Here is a 20,009-nt window from a genome sequence, read left to right on the forward strand (position 1 = left end):
CTACTGGTAAAGGGAAATCCGGTGAGGATTCCCCTTTACCACTAAAGGGACAGGAGGGCTTCTCCACCTCTAGGGGGAACTGGAGGGGAGACAGTTAGTACTTTCAAGTACCGTCATCAGCGGTGTTGGCGGTTGTGGGAAGGGCAGTAGGGACAGGGCAGCTCCCACTTCCCCTCCCATCCTCCCCCAGAGTAGCCAGGGCCAGCAGCTGCCCAGTTCAGGCCTCTGTGCATGTGTGGAGGCCATTTTAGTGATCTCCGCACATGCACAGAGGCCATTTGCATGACCATGCAGAACGTAGGTGCACTACAAGCAGCTGGCCAGGTCAACAATGAGGAGAGTGGGGAAAACCTCCGTGCACAGCACTGTCACTACTACTCTCAGCTGGACCTTAGTAAGTAAGAGTAAAAGACTGGTGGGGAGGGGAGTTGTTTTTCAAGCCTCAGATTGGCTTGAAAAGTTATCCAGTCTTGAAGGGAAGCAAATGTCTGAGCTAATCTGAGGCAAGCTGAGAAGCATTCACCCATCACTCATATGCATGTATATGTTTGCTTCTGAACACATATCATTCCTAAACTGCATGGGCAAATGGCATTTTGTTCTGCAACCCATTTCAAGAAGATGCCTGTTATGGCCAAGGTTCTTCTGATGCCATCTTGCCATCAAGTTATACACTTTCAAACATTCTCTTCCCTCCTCTTTTTTCACTGGGTAAGAGTCAAAGATGTTTTTCATAAGGAAGTTATTTGTCATTTGGAAAAGATGGACATGATACCCGGGAAATAATTTTAGCAACTATTTGAGCAAGAAATATAGTACAATTAAAGCATAGGGCTTTTCCCCCTTATCTATCTATCTGTCTGTCTGTCTGTCTGTCTAAACAACTTTGGAAACTCTTGTTGAATAGCGGTATATAAATATTTGTTGTTGTTGTTTCCTCTTTATAGATTGGAATGGGATATCTGCATGTTCAAAGTGAAGGAGTTCGTCTAGAAGGGGAGTCAGAATTTTTACATCCTTTATATGCCAAAGAAGTTCATTCTAGAAAGGTGAGTATGGCTACATTACTCTGCATACATATTTGGGGTAAATCTCACTGAATTCATTGGGACTTAGATCTGAGTAAAGAAGCATAGGATTGGGCTGCAAGTCAGATAATGAGTGGGTCATCTAAAAATGCCACACATAGCCTATGTAATACAAGGTTTTAATCTATGTACTACAAATAAAATCAATAACGTATTGTGAAACTAGACTGAAAGCTGCTGTTGATAGTGGATCCAATGTGGCTTTACGCTTCTCTGCTTTTTCAACTTCTCATGACTCATTGCAGTAGAGGATGGCATAGAGGTATGTCTCCCTCTACCTCCCCCACTTTCATTCTTAAAAAGGTATCAAGGAATAAACTGACCTAGTAAGTCATACACCTGTTTCCCATCTTGCTTCTTGTGAGGTGCCCACCAGCCCTTCCACACAGCCAACCACACTTGAGACAAGAGCCAGGAACAAGAATGGTCCTGTGGTGCACCTTGTAGTATGCATTGATGGCATCAAATGAACTGACAATTCAAGCTAAAGAAGACAGTGAAGATATGTAAGGACTGGAGGCGGGTAGGTTGATATAACAACAGCAGCTAAGCAATATAAGATAAAAAGGGACAGCTAGGGATGCAAGGGATAAAGGAAAGAGAGCAAAGCCAGGCATGATAAGGAATTTTAAGTCATGCAATCAGCTCGCCCTGCAACAGAACCCATACTATCTTAGGCAACTGAGAGTATGTATGAAGTCAAAATAGTTAGTTTCTCCTACAGGAATATCTGAAAATCATTTGTGTTTTCAGCTCCTTTTCTATACTCTAGGACTCATCACTACTTTTGCAGTCTGCTCATAATGTGACTCTAAATGCACGCAATGCTGATGGGAACATCACAGGCAGATTAAGTGTGGGTAGGTTTAACTTGTGTTTGTCTAGTTTGCATTTTGAAAGCATCGACTATGCATACATTCATTGTCATGAGCAGACACATTGGCCAGATGCCATACAAATACTCCTCCTGCTCCTGGACTGTGGAATGCACTCCCTGCAGACATCCGTAATTTGAATTCTTTATTGGAATTCAGGAGAGCCCTAAAGACCTACCTGTTCAGCCTGGCCTTCCAGTGCTCTTAAATTGTTTTAAAGGGTCTTTGATGTTGGTGAACTGCCCTGAGCTATTTTGTAAGGGCGGTCTAAAAATTGAATAAATAAATAAATAAATAAATATCTTTATCACTTGGCACAACCCTGAATTTCCCTTCAAATTTCAGTTTATCCTTGGAAGAACCCCCAAATTCTCCCTCAAAGTTTGTTTTGAAAAAATTTTGGTTTCAACTCTACAAGGACATCAACATATAGGCAAATGCTTTTATTTTGGTATCCTCAGCCTTTTACAAATGTTTCCAACCTCTAAGATTAATTCTCAGAGTTCACACACATCAATGTGCAATTTACACAACTGGTTTAGTGTAATGTGTGTGATACAAGCAGTACTGGCATTGATTATATATACATTATTTAGCAGTCAAGGGGGCGAGTCACACAACCGTCCTAGGAGGGCACGGGGTGTGGGGAAGGCTGGACTTGACCTACCTTCCCCCAGACGACTGAACTTTCCTCCGCCCATGCACCCACATGGATATCCCTGCTCTGTGCAGCTCCATGAAGCATGGAGCAGGGCGGAGGGATCCAGGGCCAGAACTCTTGTTCTGACCTCCAGGCATCCCTCAGTGCAACCCGCAGCATGCACATTGCACTGGGGATCCCCCCATCAGACAGGTGCTCTATGCACCCGTCTCTGTGCTCTGCTTCTCATGACCAGCCTAACCCTGCTTGGGGCAGTTCAGGCAGGATTAGGCTGGTAGTGAGAACAGCCTCAAGGTTTGTGTTCATTAATCAAATGAAATCTAGAACTGTAACATAAAGCTAAGGGGATAATTCAGTCCCCTTCTGCATCCCTCGTTTTTCTTCCCATGTTAGCAGGACATACAGTTTTGTGTGCAGGGTACAAACTAGATAATCCCCAAACTATTTTTCTTTACCATTAATTTGGGAAAATTTGGTTATTCTTGCTAATGAAAGCCAAAACTTGAGATGCCTTACACTGAATAAACATATGGTGTATCCTACACTGAATGTCCTACAATGAATAAACATAAAGTGTTTCATTGACAATTTACATATGTAACTTAATAATTGAATAATAAACATTTCCTTAAGATGCTAATAATGTTTTTCTTTTTAGGTCCTAACATGGTAGAAGTCGATGGTCAGCAGTTTCACATCAACTCAGTGAATCTTCCTGGGAAAATGCTTTTTATAGTGAATGAAAGTGAGGTTAGAATTGGTACCGATAAACTTAGAGTCACAGGTTTGTATGCAAGTTTTTAAAACAGCACAATAATCTTTAGGAAGTAAAGTCCTTTGTAGGAAATAAAATTACTGTTCCAGGAAACAGTAGATCAGTATCAAATCTATTATGAACGGGCTGGATGAGAGATAACAAACTGAGACTGAATCCAGCTAAGACGGAGGTACTCATTGTGCGGGGTCAGAACTCGCGAGATGATTTTGATCTGCCTGTTCTGGATGGGGTCACATTTCCCCAGAAGGAACAGGTACACAGTCTAGGGGTGCTTCTGGATCCGAGCCTCTCCCTGGTCTCCCAGGTTGAGGCGGTGGCCAGAAGTGCCTTCTATCAGCTTCGGCTGATATGCCAGCTGCGTCCGTTTCTTGAGGTGAACAACCTCAAAACAGTGGTTCATCTGCCGGTAACCTCCAGACTGGATTACTGCAATGCTCTCTATGTGGAGCTGCCCTTGTACGTAGTCCGGAAACTACAGCTGGTCCAGAATGCGGCAGCCAGGCTGGTCTCTGGGTCATCTCGGAGAGACCATATAACTCCTGTATTGAAGGAGCTACACTGGCTGCCGATATGTTTCCAGGCAAAATACAAGGTGCTGGTTATAACCTATAAAGCCCTAAACAGTTTGGGCCCTGGGTATTTAAGGGAACGCTTTGTTTGTCATGAACCCCACCGCCCACTGAGATCTGCTGGAGAGGTCCGTCTGCAGCTGCCACCAGCTCGTCCGAGGCTGCTGCTGCCCTGAGGCTTTGGAATGCACTCCCTGGTGAAATAAGAGCCTCCCCATCTCTGACAGCTTTTTAAAAGTCTTTAAAAACACATCTCTTCACCCAGGCTTTTAATTAATGTTGTTTTAATGGTTTTAATGCTGTTTTAAAATATTATTTTAAAAAATTTTAAATTGTTGTAATGTGTGTGTTTCCTCCTCCCCAAAATTTTGGGCAGTATAGAAATGTTTTAAATAAATAAATAAATAAATAAATAAATAAATAAATAAATAAATTTGGTCAGGTGAAAGCAAGCCAGTTACTCTGAAGTTCAATAAGTTGATGTCTATAGAAAACATATCTAGCTTTTCAAAGTTGACTAACAATCTTGTTCTAAGAATTTCCAGCAGCTTATCATCATGTTTTATGTCATTGTGCTGGTACAGCTGATAGTATGTCCCATCTTAAGCATTTTAGAATTGCTGGAAATCTACTCCCAAACAGCACCAAATTCAAATTAACATATAATCTGTGTAAGATCTTGACATGTGACAACCCAACATGTTGGTTTCTCATTGTGTGTACATCTGCTGGAAAGCCATAATCAGCTGCAGCTTCCTATATTTGTAGAATCAGTAAGATGTTCATATGTATTATTATCACACATTACAACATATGCATAGTTTATATCAAAATGCCTTACAAGTAGAAAGTTAGCAATAGGTAGACAGATAGATAGACAGACAGATAGATAGATAAACTAAAGTGACTCTTAGGAGACAATGTGTATCCTGAATAGCTGCGCAAAAATAGCTGCGCAAAAATTCACACATATATTCCAAGAGGTTTTTAAACCTGAAGTTTGGTAAGAATATAGTCAGGTTCTATTACTTTCCCCTCCTGTAGTCAGAGGCTGACATATTGCTCCGTCAGCCTAGGAGTGAAACATTTGCACATTTACACAAGAGTGCTTTTGTACAAGACTGCACAATTCCATGAACACTTATATGACAGAGGGAAATAATGGCCCTATATTGTGCAACTGTGGATGTGCAGTTGTGTTCTTGTGTACGAGTACTGCTGCGCAACTGTTCAAATGCTCAGTTCCCAGACTGACAGAGCTTTGTACAGTATGTCACCCTGATAATGCAGGGTGGAGGCGGGAAGGGTGGGGAGAACTGTCTGCTTCTTCCAACACCTGATGGCCGTAACAGGTTTCTGTTTCCCATAATATTTTATTCCTTTGTTTCAGGTCCGGAAGGAGCTCTTTGTGAACATTCCATAGAAACACCGCTTGTCACGACTGAAGGTGAAGAGCTTAGGTAATAATATGTCTTAAAAGTAAATACATGGCAGAGACTGGTGTTATTTTTGTTTATTGTTCTGTACTATCACACCCATCTTTAAGATTTAACCCAGCTTTTGTAATAGGTGTGGAAGTTTCAATTAAAAATTTGTGGGTTTTTTTTTAAAGTAAATGTATCTGTTATATAGCATATTCACAGCCATCATATATACGTATGAGCAGGTCACACATGACCATGAACACAGCATATCATAGTGGCAATTCACATATTCACAGTTTGGGGATTAATAAATTTTATTTATTAAATTAATAAATTTAAATAAATTTAAATAATAGATTAGATTAATAAATTAGGATTGCTCCATGAAAAGGCTGAGGTATGCAAGGACTTGAGGGATAGCTAGATTTCATCTCACTACTGATATGTAACATTTAAAGTGATTAGAACTGGTTGCCTTTTCAGAACGTGCAGGTTCTGTTTATTTATTTACTTTTTAAAGTAGGCTGCTATTAATCCAAGGTGTCGAAAGGGAATCTAGTAATTTGTGCAAATGTGTGTCGAGAGACATGCTGTAAGGATATTTGCAGATTCTGAGTGTATTTGTTTCCTGCCATGGTGTGGAACTAGACATGAAAACAAACTGCCATCAGATATGGCATCCCTGCTTCTTGTTTCTTCCTCTGCCCATATTGTGCAGAATATGGAAATAGTGATACAATGTAGAAATCTTCCTTGTTTCCCTGCCTGTGTTCCACATTATTGATATATTAGTATATATCACAAAGTGAGATTATGAAGATGCCAAGGATCTTGCAATTTCATGCAATTTCATGCCATCCCACCCACACCCCACTTCAACCCGCAGGTTTGCCAGGAAGAGCTGAGCAGTTCAGGCCTCAGAGTAGGGAAAGGTGGGGGGGGGGTTGAGTGCCACCCTGGTCCTCCTCCTTTCTAGGCTGGTTGGTCCCAGTGTCTGCCTCTCTCCAGAGGCCTCAGACACTCACAACCCACAAGACAGCATTTCATTCCCGACCTTCTCCTTATATGTGCTTTGCAGGTGACACACCTCCTACCCCCGTGTCAGGCCAATGCCCTCCTTTATTCCCTATAATGCTTCATCCCCTACAGCTGCCACAAGCTTCTACCCTGTACCTCCCTCCTCCCTCTCAGGCCCCCTTCCCTCAGGAGGCGCACCACTGACGTAATCATGGTGTGCCTCCCTAGAGACTCTTTCCTGCAGCCACCCGGCCATGCGGCTGGGCCTTCCAGCTGCTTCGGTCCATCCTTGGCCATGGGGGCTTGGCTTCTGACTGTTGGCAGGGGCCCCACCTCCTCTCACCAGATGCCGCTCGATCCTACATCTGCTGAGAGCCCCATGGATTCGTCCACAGGGTAAGGATGCTGTGTTGCATTGGACACATGCCAAGCCTGAAGCCATCCATTTTGTGCTCTCCTCTCTCTTTTTGACTGTCTTCTTCCAGATCTCTCTCAACCCTTTCCTCTCTCCCCCAACATCTCACTTCCTACCACATTAAATCCTTCCATATGCCTTCTTGATCCTGCCCTCTCCCAGCTCCTGGTTACTTTCCCCTGCCATTATCCTTCTTCTCTACCATATTACCAGACTATCTCTCTCTCCCCTGGCTGAATTTAAATATGGCACTGTCTTCCCTATTCTCAAAAAACAATCACGTGACCCATCCTCCCAATCCTACTTCTGTCCAGTCTCTCCTCTGCCTTTTGCCTTGAAACTTCTGGGACATGTTGCTTTCTGCTGCTGTCTTGATTATGCTGTGGAACCAACCTGGATTCTGCCCCCTCTTGCACTCCACCGAAACTGCCCTCACAAAAATAGCCAAAAATATCTTTACTACCAAACTGAAAGGTCTCCACATTTCTTTATATCTCTGCTGTTTTGATCACAGTTGATCAATCTCTCTTGCTTGACTCTCTTAATGTCCTAGGCCTCTGTGATTCTGTTTGCAGATGGTTCTCTTCCTACTTGTCTAATTGTTATTTTAATATTTTCACAGGGGCAAGCTGTTCCTCTGTTTCCCTCTCTCCATTGGGGTCCCTCAGGGATGTGATCTTGGCCCCATGCCTCTCTCTTCATGTTGTCCCTGGATGATTTCATCAAATCCTATGGCTTTCAGTACCATCCCTGAACCTATGACATCCAGGTCCACCTATCTTTCCAAGAATTTTCTTCCTCTGTTCAATCCCATGTTTCCAACTATCCCTCTGACATTTCAGTGTAGATTTTCATCATTGACTCTAGCTCTCTATATCCGAGACAGAGCTTCTTATCTTTCCTCCCAAGGCCTCCTCTTTTCATAATCTCATATCCATTGAGAATGTCACCATCTACCCTTTTGAACAGGCTCAAAGCCTTGGATATCTTTGACTCCTTTCTCACCTTTATACCATATCCAGTCTATAGCCACATTGTGTTGCTTCTGTCTCTGCAACTCTGTTAAAATATAGCCCTTCCTCTTTGCCCCTCAGTGAAAATGCTAGTTCATGTCCCGGTCATTTCTTGCCTTGACTACTGCTGCAGCCTTCTCTATGGTCTTCTATTGTCTCACCTTGGCCTCTTCGCCTCCATCCAGCACTCTGCTGCCAAAATAATTCGCCTTTCCCATTGCTCTGATCATGTCACAACACTCCTTAAATCCCAACACTGGCTTCTTATCCAATCCCAGATCCAGCACAAGCTCCTTGTCTTTGCCTTCAAAACCCTCCATATTTCCCCAGCAAGGCTGACTCTAGGCTAACTGGCACTTTGTGCAAATAATGAACTTGGCGTCTTCTCTGAAAAATGCAGCCAATATTGCGGGGGAGGGGTAAAGGAAGAAAATAATGTTTCACTAAATGAAATTTATTGAATGAAATAAATGTGTACATTATACATAGACTACACATGTCGCATATATTCTTTACTTTGTGCAATGAAGTGGCAGGCTCATTACTCTCGAAGTCTTGACTCCAGCAAAAAGGAGCCATCTTGCTTTTTGTTTCCTTCCTGCTTCCTTACAAAGGAGTGCACAAGAGGTCACATCCATTTCCTTCTCAGCATGAGGAGGATGGTCTAGCCTTGTCTCCATTTTCTTGAGCTCACACTATGGCTGGCCTCATGCTAGTGGCTGCCTCTTACACAGCCCTTGTGGAGGCCAGCATAATTATTGTGAGCACTAGAATATGCCGGGCCCCATGCAGCAGCCTTGCAAAGTGCCCCTCACCACAAAGCAGGGTGCCTCGTTCAGTCACACCGCCCTCAGCTTGGCCCTTCTATCACATCCCATCATGCTCCTGTCCGTGACCTTCGCTTTTCCATCTCCCAACACTCTCAGCATCTGAAGATCTCCTGTCCCCTCAAACGACTCCATCCTTCCTCCCTTGTGGCCCCCTGGAACTCCCTCCTAGATCACTTCCATGTCTCTCTCATCTCTTGCTTCCTTCAAATTACACCTAAAAGCCACTTTTTCCACGAAGCATTTGGCACAACACCCTGGTCTCCATATCCTACCGCAGCTAAGTTTGCGTACATGAAATAATTTCACATTCTTCCCCTTTACCTTACCTCGCCTCCCCTCCTCTCCCCCCGTTGTCTCCTTTACGTGTACAGTATTTCTAGACCAAGCCTACTCAACTTCGGCCCTCCTGCAGATGTTGGCCTACAACTCCCATAATCCCTGGCTATTGGCCTCTGTGGCTGGGAATTATGGGAGTTGTCATCCAAAAACAGTTGAGGGGCCTAAGTTGAGCAGACCTGTTCTAGACTGTAAGCCCCTGGATGCAGGGACCAGTGTTCTCATCTGTTGTAAATTGTACATGGATGGCACTGTAATAAATACATATTAGTAACTGTACTTCTCCATAAGGAGAATGATGAATCCACATTTTTGTCTTAGTTGTATCCATACAGTTGAGTTCAGGGGGTAACCTAAGGATAGAGATGTACACCAAAACTTTAAGCGGCTGTTCCAAAGTTAAATCCATATTTTCTGCTTAAAGAAACAAAAAAATACTATCCATATGATCAAACCATATGATCAAACTGGTGCTCCAGATTTCTCTATTTGCAAGGCTATTTGGATCAAGGACGAAGCAACTGCACAGCAGCTGAAACTCAAGCTTTGTAGTATTTCTCTTGCATGTATTGTGACACTTCTTGTAGAGCGTGTGTGAGTCATTCTAACAGAGTACATTAGAGCATAAGGCTGACACAAGGGCCTTGTCTGTTGAATAGTCTTTTTGGCTTTGAGGCCAAAAAGTGTTGGATTTCATGAAAGACTGATTTATTGAGTCTGTTGTAGAAATGCTCCAGAAAGGGGGAGGGAGGGTCACTCCTACATTGCTTTGTATGAGTCCTTTAAAAAAAAAAATCAGTTTGACTTGGAAAGTTAGAAGTTTGCCACTTAGTTTGCACACAGGCTGACATGAGAAAAAAACATTACTCAAAGTGATATTAAAAAATGATATTGATACTGATATTAAAAGGACAAGTTAGGTAATACTTCAAGTATTCTCATCATGTCAGCCATTATTTTCAGTGAAGGGGCAGTGTCAGTCATGCACTTACCATGCTAAAGTACCATGGGTTGTTTTTTTTTTAAATGCATACAGTACTTTCCTCCACAGATGCATGTGCACATGTATGGTACTTCCTACCATAAGCTGCAGACATTCATAATGTTTGATTTATTTAAAGATTTTTCTAGTTTACTTTTCTGTTATAAATACAGAAAGCTGCATACAGGAAAGCAATAAAAACAATTGAAACAGCAATTACAGAAGGAAAGCAGCAGCAGACCCTAAAGCAGTGTTTAAATGGCACATAGTTTAAATGGCACAATTATTTCTAAAACACTGGGAGAACAAAAATATCTTTGCCTGGTGCTTAAAATGCAATGTAGGTGCTCAGGGTCTTTTTGATATTGAAAGAAGTCTTGATCTAGGGGTTATAGATAACTAATTATTTTTACTACCTTGAATGAAATACATTGAAATGTGTTTCCAACACATTTGAAAAGCATTCCAAATACTGAAGCATACTTTGGATGGGGGCCCTCCATGTGTGGGACCTGGAACAATTGTCCTCCTACAGGACCCTGTAGGTTCCAGCCAAGCCTCCATCTCCTCAGTCATCCCCCCATATCACCTCCAAAGGCCAAGGCACTTCAAGGAGGGGAAGTTATGTGCACACCTGCCCTAAGATTTCATTCTTGATACAAATAGCCCTGAGAATTCTGGAATCTGAAGCACCCATTTTAGCAGTCTAGTTTGCAATGCACAGAGAGTATTTTCTAGTTTCTTGACAGAAGCAAGAAATAAAGATTTCACTTTGGATCAGGCCTGCCCATCATAAGGCCCGGGGGCCGGATCTGGCCTGCAAGGATTCTTTTTGCTAGTCTGCGGGAAGTAATGCTCTTAAGCAACAACAGGAGCCATGAAAAGCTCTTGGCCTGTCCTTCTGACGAGCAGCCATGGCTCAGTGCAGTTGGCCACTTGGACTGGATGCCCCCCATCCAACTTGCTGGCTGTGCCCCTGGTACCCACTGATACCATCCCTCATCCCTCTTTCCCCTCGCCTTTCCGCCTGACTCCAACTCTCTGCCCCCTCACTTTCATTAATTTAAATAATTAATGTTAATGCAATAATTAACATCAACATTACTGCATGATATGACTGATATAACTGACTGATATGAGTCAAGTCCCAGTACAATAGGCATATTTAAACAGCAGACTGAATAGTCTTTTTTTGAATGTGTAAAAATAAAATGCTGGTTTTGAAGCTACTGTTTCCAATCATATGATTAATCTTTTCTACTAAAATGTAAGCATGTGCTTAATTCTCCCATTGAAATCAATAGGCCTATCTAAGTTGGCTCCAACTGCTCAGGTTGGAGAAAATGCATCAGCCCTATAGAGCAGTCAAAGTAAAAAGTCTCTGTAGGCCTTTTCTGCCACCTTGTGGTGCCACAGATTTCCGATATCCTTATTTGAAATAGTATAATTTGTTACTTAAAACGAATAGCAAATGTCTTACATGATGGTAACACTTGTGAATTGAGAATTTCTAGACTTCTTTTTATAGAACTAATAATCTAATAATAAATAGGTCACCTCCAGCTTCACTGGCAAGATGCCTCTAAATACCAGTTGCAGGGGAGCAACAGCAGGAGAGAGGGCATGTGTTCAGCTCTTGCTTATGGGCTTCCCAGAAGCATCTGGTGGGCCATTGTGTGAAACAGGATGAGATGTTGCTATGTTGGTCCATAGCTGACTTTGATTATAGATACTGGCAATGTAACTACAATACCACCTCCCTGCTTCGATTACACTATGAAAATGGAAAAAAATAGACACATATAGGACAGATGAGCATGTATTTATTTTAAAAGAAAATTAGATTGTCATGAGGCCAGCCCACTGGGGAGAACCAGAGGCTCTATGAGCTTTGGGTCTCCATAGGACTGCTCCCTCATTAGGTCATCTAACTATAGGGGGCCCCACTGTTTAAAAATAGAAATCATGCTCCTCGTTTTGCCCTCTATGATCAATCTCTGCAGTCTCCCAAGGAGTCTGGGTTGCTCTACATGTCTGGTCGTTTCCCTGTGGGCTCAGTCTGGCAAGATAGGGGATGGTTCCTAGTACACAAAATTCCTGAGCTTGGACCGGCATTGCAGAGTATGCAGTTCGCTGCAGGGAATCGTGTGTGAGGGGAGCTCCCTATTTTCAGTGATCCCTGGCAAGCAGGGTGGCCATATTGGGCAAATATCAACATGCATATGTGCCAAGGGATGACAAGACTGCCAGAGTGAGCACTTTCACTCCTCCTGTCCGCCAGTTGCTGCAACCTGGAAAGGTGTTGGTACCGTTCCCCGGGGGGTGGCGTGGATCTAGCAATGGGACTGGGTGATGAAAGGCCTTCAGCCCGCATGCTGGAGTTTTATATCTCGCTCTTCCTCCAAGGAGCCCAGAGCGGTGTACTACATACTTAGAATTCTCCTCACAACAACCCTGTAAAGTAGGTTAGGCAGAGAGAGAAGTGACTGGCCCAGTCACCCAGCAAGTATCCTGGCTGAATGGGGATTTGCACTCAGGTCTCCCCAGTCCTAGTCCAGCACTCTAACCACTACACCACACTGGCTCTATGCCTGCCACTCTAATGAGAGAGCAGTCCTTGGAAGAAGGGGCATAAAGTTAAAATTGTGCCATCAAGTTGGAGTCGACTCCTGCTGACCACAGAGCCATGTGGTTTTCTTTGGTAGTATACAGGAGTTGTTTACCATTGCCATCTCCCGTGCAGTATTAGATGATGCCTTTTAGCATCGTCCTATATTGCTGCTGCCCAGTATAGGCGTTTCCCATAGTCTGGGAAACATGCCAGCGAGGATTTGAACCAGCAACCTCTTGCTCCCTTGGCAAGTTACTTCCCCACTGTGCCATTAGGTGGCTAGAAGGGGTATAGTCATAGTTACACATTATTAATGATTCAGCCCTTTAAACACCTTCTTGATGTACCTCAAGACGGTTCTTCTCATGAGTAATGCTATAGAGTGTGTGCTTGCACCAAAGGGGAAGGGGCTGGGTCCCCCTTCCCCTACTAATTTGTACAAAAAATAGAGCAGAGCCACTCAAGAATTCTAGGGGCTGCCTTTCAACACAGGACCTGGGTATCACTCCCTTGGCATTTGTTATCTTTGTTGGGAAACAACCAGGCTGCTCAGTTCATGGTCCCACTGGGACACCATGTGCTTGTGCAAATACTTCTTCATCTCTGGATTTGTTGAGACCTCTCCCCATAGTTCCCCTCTTGTCATCTCATCCCCCTTTCCTGCAGATTGCCAAAGGGGAACATGGGGCAACATGGAAAGTGGACATCCCTCAATGCGGCTTTGCCTTTTGCATGTTTTGAAGGTTTGGATGTGGCAGTGTGGCATCTGTTGCTGGGCAACGGTTGGAGGAGTGCAGAGACAGTGTGTGTGTGGGGGGGGGGGCGCAAGTGCTCAGAAAGGTGGCCAGCGAGAAGTGCAGCAGGCATAGAGCCGGCGCGTGTCAGGGGTGGTCTGAGCCACCCTATGGTTTTGGCAACAGCCACAGCACAAAATCTAGTTTATGGTGGCGGCATAATTCGGACAACACGATGCCGTCTTCAAACCTCAGGTTGGAGCAGTGAAACTGACTACAAACTAAAGGTTCAGATTACAGTTTCAGGTCGAAAACCTCGGGCTACTTTTGTGACAAAACTGCGGTTTCACGCATTTGGATGATTGTGAAATGGAACCTCTGTCTTGCTTGCCTCCATGTTGGTGTTATGTGTGAATGCAGCCTCAGTCTCCTGCAACCTTGGTCCCCTTTAACACTTGCACAACAAGGATAGTGTGTTGTTTTGCATAACTCCTAGCAACATACATGGACTGAAGGAGAGTTTTCACAGTAGGTGTGTGCCACAGGTTGAACCAGTGCCCACTAGTCTGGAACACACACACTTCTGGCTTAGTGGCACTAGCTACTGTGTTAGCCTGGATATCAGCCACTGACTCCTATATGAGCATGGCCCGCAAAAGGGATAGTGATTAGAAATAGGACCATGGAAAGGAAACAGAACTGACCAAGCAGACACTAGGCCATCACGGAACACTGAAGTCTGCACTACTGTCTAAGGGACCTGGCTGCCAGGCCGTGATTCTAAACAGTTATCATTAAGAGCAATGGCACTTGCATCAAAGTAGCAGTAAAAACCACACCGTACTGTTTTGTTAACATTGACTTTCTTGTGATTGCTTTCAGACTAGAATCACCCACTCGGTCTATGAGCATAGATGCTCCCCGGGGAGTTAATATTGAAGCACAAACTGGGGGTATAAAAGCTCTTTCTCATCTGGATATCAAGCTCCATAGTCGTGATGGCATGGTGAGTTTCAACAAAATACGTGATGACATGGGGGATTGCCATTTAGTGCAGCGGTGGCCATTCGAGTGCAAGACCTTCCACAGGTTTTAGCAAGTATGAGGGTGCTGCTGACCTCAAGTAGTTTGGAATTGGTCCCAAAGAATGAACTACTCGCTTGCAATTTCCATTTTATAGAAAGTGAATATTAAAGATTTCTTGATGAAATCGCAAACCTAAATAAAATGCATGAAGTATCACTATATGGAAATTTTTAGTACTCTTGGCTTTTCAAATAGGGTATTTTAAAAAATCCAAAACCTATCCATTCTTTAGCATTGTTTCTATTTACAATGTACTTCATTCTCTTGTGTTTCATGCCCCAGCAATTTTAAGGCATGTTACATTCCCACTAAATCTTTCATTCCAGACATGGTCCAGCTGCTGAAAAAAAATACTTTTATCATAAAAGTGTTATTGCTTTTTGTCTTCCACACCTAGGGCTGATGTACATTATTTATTTATTTATTGCATTTATATAACACCCCATATAAAATTTCTGGGCGGTTTACAAAATAAAACACCAATAGTCAAAAACTTAAATCATATAAAACATATTAAAATAACCATCAATGAAAGGCAGTCAAGACACATTTGTTCACCCAGGCTCTTAATTAGATACTGTTTTAATAGTTTTTAATATTGTTTTAAATTTTAAATTATTGCAATGTTTTAACCTTTTTATTTTGATGTAATTGGTATTAATTTATTGCAAACTGCCCAGAGATGCAAGTTTTGGGCGATATACAAATATGTCAAACAAACAAATAATAAGTAAATAAAATATTATAAACTAAAAGCCTGATTTTAAAAAGTTGTGTTTTCAAGAATCGCTTAACAGTCATAGATGGGGAAGTTCTGATATCATTTGGGAGCATGTTCCACAGCCCTGGGCCAACCCTAGAGAGGACTCTTTTTGAATCACCACTAAACAAGCTGGTAGTAACCACAGCCGGATTCCCCGCAATGATCTTAATAGGCGCCAGGGTTCATGAAAGAAGGTGGCGCTCTCTTAAATACCCTGGGCCCAAGCTGTTCAGGGCTATATTGGTAATAACCTATATTATTTTGCCTGGAAAGTTATTTGGCAGCCCGTGTAGTTCTTTTAAAATAGGAGTAATGCAGCCTGGCTACTGCATTCTACACCAGTTGCAGTTTCTGGCCTACACACAAGGCAGCCCAACGTAGAGCACATTTAAATAGTTGAGCCTGGATGTTACTACCATGTTACTACCATATGCACCACTGTTTTAAGGTCATTTATCTTGAGAAACGGCTGTAGCTGGTATATCAGCCAAAGCTGATAAAAAGCACTCTTGGCCACTACCTCAACATGAGATATCAGAGCGGTTCGGGTCCAGAAGCACTCCCAGTTCTTTTAGGGGGAATGTAACCCCATCCAGAACTGGCAGATCTAGACCATGTTCTAAGTTCTAAGTGAGCCAGCATAGCATAGCAGTTAGAGTGTTGGACTAGGACCGGGAAGACCCGAGTTCGAATCCCCATTCCACCATGAAACTCACTGGGTGATCCTGGGCCAGTAACGTATCTCTCAGCCTAACCTACCTCACAGGGTTGTTGTGAGGATAAAAATAAGCATGTACTCCTCTGAGCGCTTCAGAGGAATAATGGATATAAATGTAATAAATAAATAAAAATAAGTTCCAAACTTCCACAATGAGTACCACCATCTTGACTGGATTTAACATCAGTTTGTTCTCCCCCATCTGGCCAATTACCAGTTCCACACAGGCATTAAGCCATTTCTTGAGGAAGTTGATATGGAGAAATAGATTTGGGTGTCATCAGCATATTGCTAACACCCTGCACCACATCTCTGGATGATCTCTCCCAGCAGTTTCATGTAGAAGTTAAAAAGCATTTGAGATAGAATGGAGTCCTGGGACTCCATACCATAACTCTCTGGGTTTCCCCCCCCCAGTCTAATAAAAGTTTAACTTTCTTCTGTGGACTGACAGTCTTTTCAGAGTGGATTCCCTCAGGCTACATTATTTATTTTTTACATTTATTTTGCTAATTGGGGTGCGCTGAAATAGCTTATTGAGTTTCTTTTGAATTTTCACTTCTAAAATGATATTGCAACTTAATACTAATTAGCATTGTGTGGTCCAAAGAGAAACATTTTAGGAAAAGTTGTGGCCATTCTATGCCTCTGTTTTAAAACTTTTAATAAATGGTCTTCTAAGCCTTTACGGGAACTCTCCCATTCACACTGAAATGGTTTCCAAGAAACATAGGATGTTTCCACATGATGGCTGGGGATGCTGGGAATTGTAGTTCAGCAACATCTGGCAGTCCCCCACATTAGCCCCAACATCTGGCTGCCCTCCCCATTAAGAACCACTGGTTTAGTATGGGGGGTTGTTGTGTGTGTGTGTGTGTGTGTGTGTGTGTTTTGTCAGCTTCTATCTTAATTGACAGTGGATCCAGACACCTGTGTCAGCTTCTAAAGAAACTCATCTCTCTTCATTTCAGTCCAGCCAGGTAGGGAGCTCCTTCCTTGCACTATTTTTGGAGTGCCACCTACTGGCCAGTGCTGCCTTTCCAATCTCTTTTCATGACTGCTTTTGGCTAGCAGGTGGTGTTCCAAAAATAGCACAAGGAAGATGCTCCCTGTCTGGTTGAAGTGCCCAAAATTGCAGAGACCAGTTTCTTTGGAAATTGATGCAGACACCTGGAGCTTGTGTGAGAGCCTGTTGCTAAGATGGGAACTTTTTTTAAAAAAGATGCATTAAACCAATGTGGGGTAACCCCCATATCTGAACACCATCTGACACAGCTGGTCTAGCCTAGCTGCTAAGCTATGAATCAGGAAGATACTGGTTCAAATCTCCCATCTGCCATGAACTCACTAGGTGGCTGTGGGAAAGCTATTCCCTCTCAGCCTCAGCTCCCCAACCGTAGTATGGGAATAATACTTACAGTGCTATTGTACAGATAACAGCAAGATAATACATGGGAAGTGTTTTGGATGCTCAAAAGTACTATACAAATGCTGAAAATGTAATTTAAGTTATAAAACACTGAACAGCTAGACTTTCCTTGTACTAAAGTCTTGCTACACAAATAAATTACCTTGTGTGTGTGTGTTTTTTTTTCCTTTCATGCAGCTTAAGCTAGAAGCCAAAGGCTTGCAACTGCCCGATTTGCCTCAAGGAACAAATGGAGAATCTGGCACATCTCAAAAACTCTATGAAATCTGTGTTTGCCCAGATGGAAAGCTTTACTTAGCAATTGCTGATGTAGAGTCTACTTGTCAAGCATATAGTCGTGACTGTCAATCAAGCACCTAAACACACCATGTATTCTCTGCCCATCTTCTCCGTGTTTTGTAGCACTGAAGCAGGTTGTTATTGGTAGCAAAGGAATCAGTGAAAGCAATGTGTCATCCCTCTTTACTGAAAAGAGCAGAGGAATACAACTTAAAATATATGCTTCAAGATAATTCCTTGAATCAAGCAACTGTGTGGAAGCAGCTGTCCTGAAACCTTAAGCAACCTTGGAAGTAAACCTTTCTGCTAATACAGTTGTTTGTAGGTGTGTCTTCTTTACAGCACTTAAATTATTTAAAGTAGAACAAAAGTATTGAGGGTGTGCCAGTGCACAGTCTTTGCCATTTGTGTCTAGAATCGATACCCATGAGCTATATGTGCTCAAGTTCTTCTATCAATAAAAGGGACATTTTTTCCACCCAAGGTCTAAAACTATCTCTGAGTTCATGGAGGAATACATGGGAGGAGATGGTTGCAGAATGGCTTAAGCAAGCACTGGCACTTTGAATTGAGCCCCAAAGTGTTTTAGGAAGCTAGTCACATGTCTCCTAACTCAACATTTTCCACCAGCTGAAGTTTCCAGATCATTTCGCAGGGCAACCCTACACCAAGCATGTTTTAGTAATTAAATCTTCAGACAACCGCGGGGTGCGTAATGATGGCTAGATGTTTATCTGAAAGGCCACAGATTACCCTCTGAAGCTGAGAAAAAACACTGGTAGTGTAGTGGCACAGCGGAAGATTGGCGAGGAGTTCAGTGGTGTAACCCATTCCTGCCTTCTACACATGCTAATAATCATATATCGTTTATAATCATATATTTCTGCATATAGAATGTTAATTTCAGGCCTTTTCTCCTTGGGCCTTTCTAGAAGTGAACTATGAATGGCCCTGGCTTTCCCAGACCAGGTGCAGACTTGATGTTTATATCTTGCCAATTAGCACAGCTAGGCATCAGCAATGCTTCCCAAAATAATTGGGAAGGATGAGAGACTTTGCCCAAGACACAGATAACGCTTCCCAAAACATCTAGGGAAGATGAATCAGGCTGTGTCCAGGGCTGGAATGCACTTGGCAACCAATCACACACTTGCTGATAAGGAGGCCTATCACTCCCTTCCTTTCCTGTTAGATGAAAGGAATGACATGCCCAACTTTACACACACACAACTGATGGGGAGGGGGCCTACAGCCTTTTCCAAGGACTGTACAAAGGTATTAAAAAGGCACACAGACACCCTAAAGCTGGGAGTTCTGTGTAGGTCGAGGAAGCCATGGCCGACGCTCCACACCCATAGGGGCACTGAGGGTCGTTCAGTCCATCTGAATGGACTTCCCACAGACAAGGTCCCCAGCAGGGGAGGGATGTATGACTGTTCTTTAATCTGTAATCTTCTCTTTATTCTATGATTCTCTTTTGACTTATTACTTAATTTCATTTCATCTGTAATCCTCTTTAAACTATTATTGAGCTTTGCTTAATAAAACCTCTGTTATTTGAGCCTATTGTCTGTGAATCCCAAACAACCTGTTGCACATTGCCTGGCCACCGGTGGCAATACAGGTAGCAATTGCTGCCATCGGTGAATCTACTGAGAAAGAAGAGTGAAGAAGAAAAACCAAAACACAAATTGTGAGCCTGCTCTTTCAGGGAGAGTATGTTCCCATATGGAAAAGCTGAAGCCTTTGGTTCTTGTTCTGAGGTCAGCCTATCATCATTTTTGTCTTGTCTATTTAGTTTCAACTTGTTTACCTATATCTAGCCCATAATTCCAATCAGGCACTCATGTAAGGAATTCACCACAGCTCCAAAATCAAGTGAACTAAAACAGAGTAATACAGGGTTGCACAACTTCAGCCCTCCCATTATCCCTAACTCTTGGCCACTGTGACATGATTATTGGAGTTGTAGCAGTGGGGAAATGCTTGACTAACAAGCAGAAGGTTGCCAGTTCAAATCCCCGCTGGCACTATATCGGGCAGCAGCAATATAGAAAGATGCTGAAAGGCATCATCTCAGACTCCGCGGGAAGAGGCAATGGTAAACCTCTACCAAAGAAAACTAGAGGTCTGTGTGCGCCAGGAGTTGAAATCAACTTGATGGTACACGTTACCTTTAGTCAAACAATAACTGGTGGTCCAAAGTTGTGCAGCCTTGGAGTAGAAAGTAGTAATAAATATTATTATACATGAGGGTTTTTAAATTTTCAGATGTGTGCTTATCCTTGGTTTTCAAACTTTATAGAAATTATTAATTATGTTTTTAAAATATGAAATTGGATTATGGATGTTCTGCCTTATTTTGCTAATATTAAAAATGAAAAAAGTATGACTACATTAG

The 20,009-nt window shown here is 42.8% G+C and overlaps 1 protein-coding gene across 3 annotated transcripts in view; it reads left to right on the plus strand.

The window, feature by feature from the left end:
- SGCG (sarcoglycan gamma) overlaps window positions 1-19,169 on the plus strand; it is a 33,650-nt gene extending 14,481 nt beyond the window's left edge. For all 3 annotated transcript variants that reach the window (XM_053304333.1, XM_053304334.1, XM_053304335.1), the window contains exons 3-8: window positions 948-1,049; window positions 1,861-1,948; window positions 3,283-3,408; window positions 5,362-5,431; window positions 14,216-14,339; window positions 17,507-19,169. In XM_053304333.1, the coding sequence (XP_053160308.1) occupies window positions 948-1,049; window positions 1,861-1,948; window positions 3,283-3,408; window positions 5,362-5,431; window positions 14,216-14,339; window positions 17,507-17,689 (693 nt within the window). In that variant the 3' untranslated portion in view covers window positions 17,690-19,169. The remainder of the gene's footprint in view (window positions 1-947; window positions 1,050-1,860; window positions 1,949-3,282; window positions 3,409-5,361; window positions 5,432-14,215; window positions 14,340-17,506) is intronic.
- Window positions 19,170-20,009: the final 840 nt, after the last annotated feature.

The sequence above is a fragment of the Hemicordylus capensis genome, chromosome 3, assembly GCF_027244095.1.
Source record: "Hemicordylus capensis ecotype Gifberg chromosome 3, rHemCap1.1.pri, whole genome shotgun sequence".
NCBI lineage: Eukaryota > Metazoa > Chordata > Lepidosauria > Squamata > Cordylidae > Hemicordylus > Hemicordylus capensis.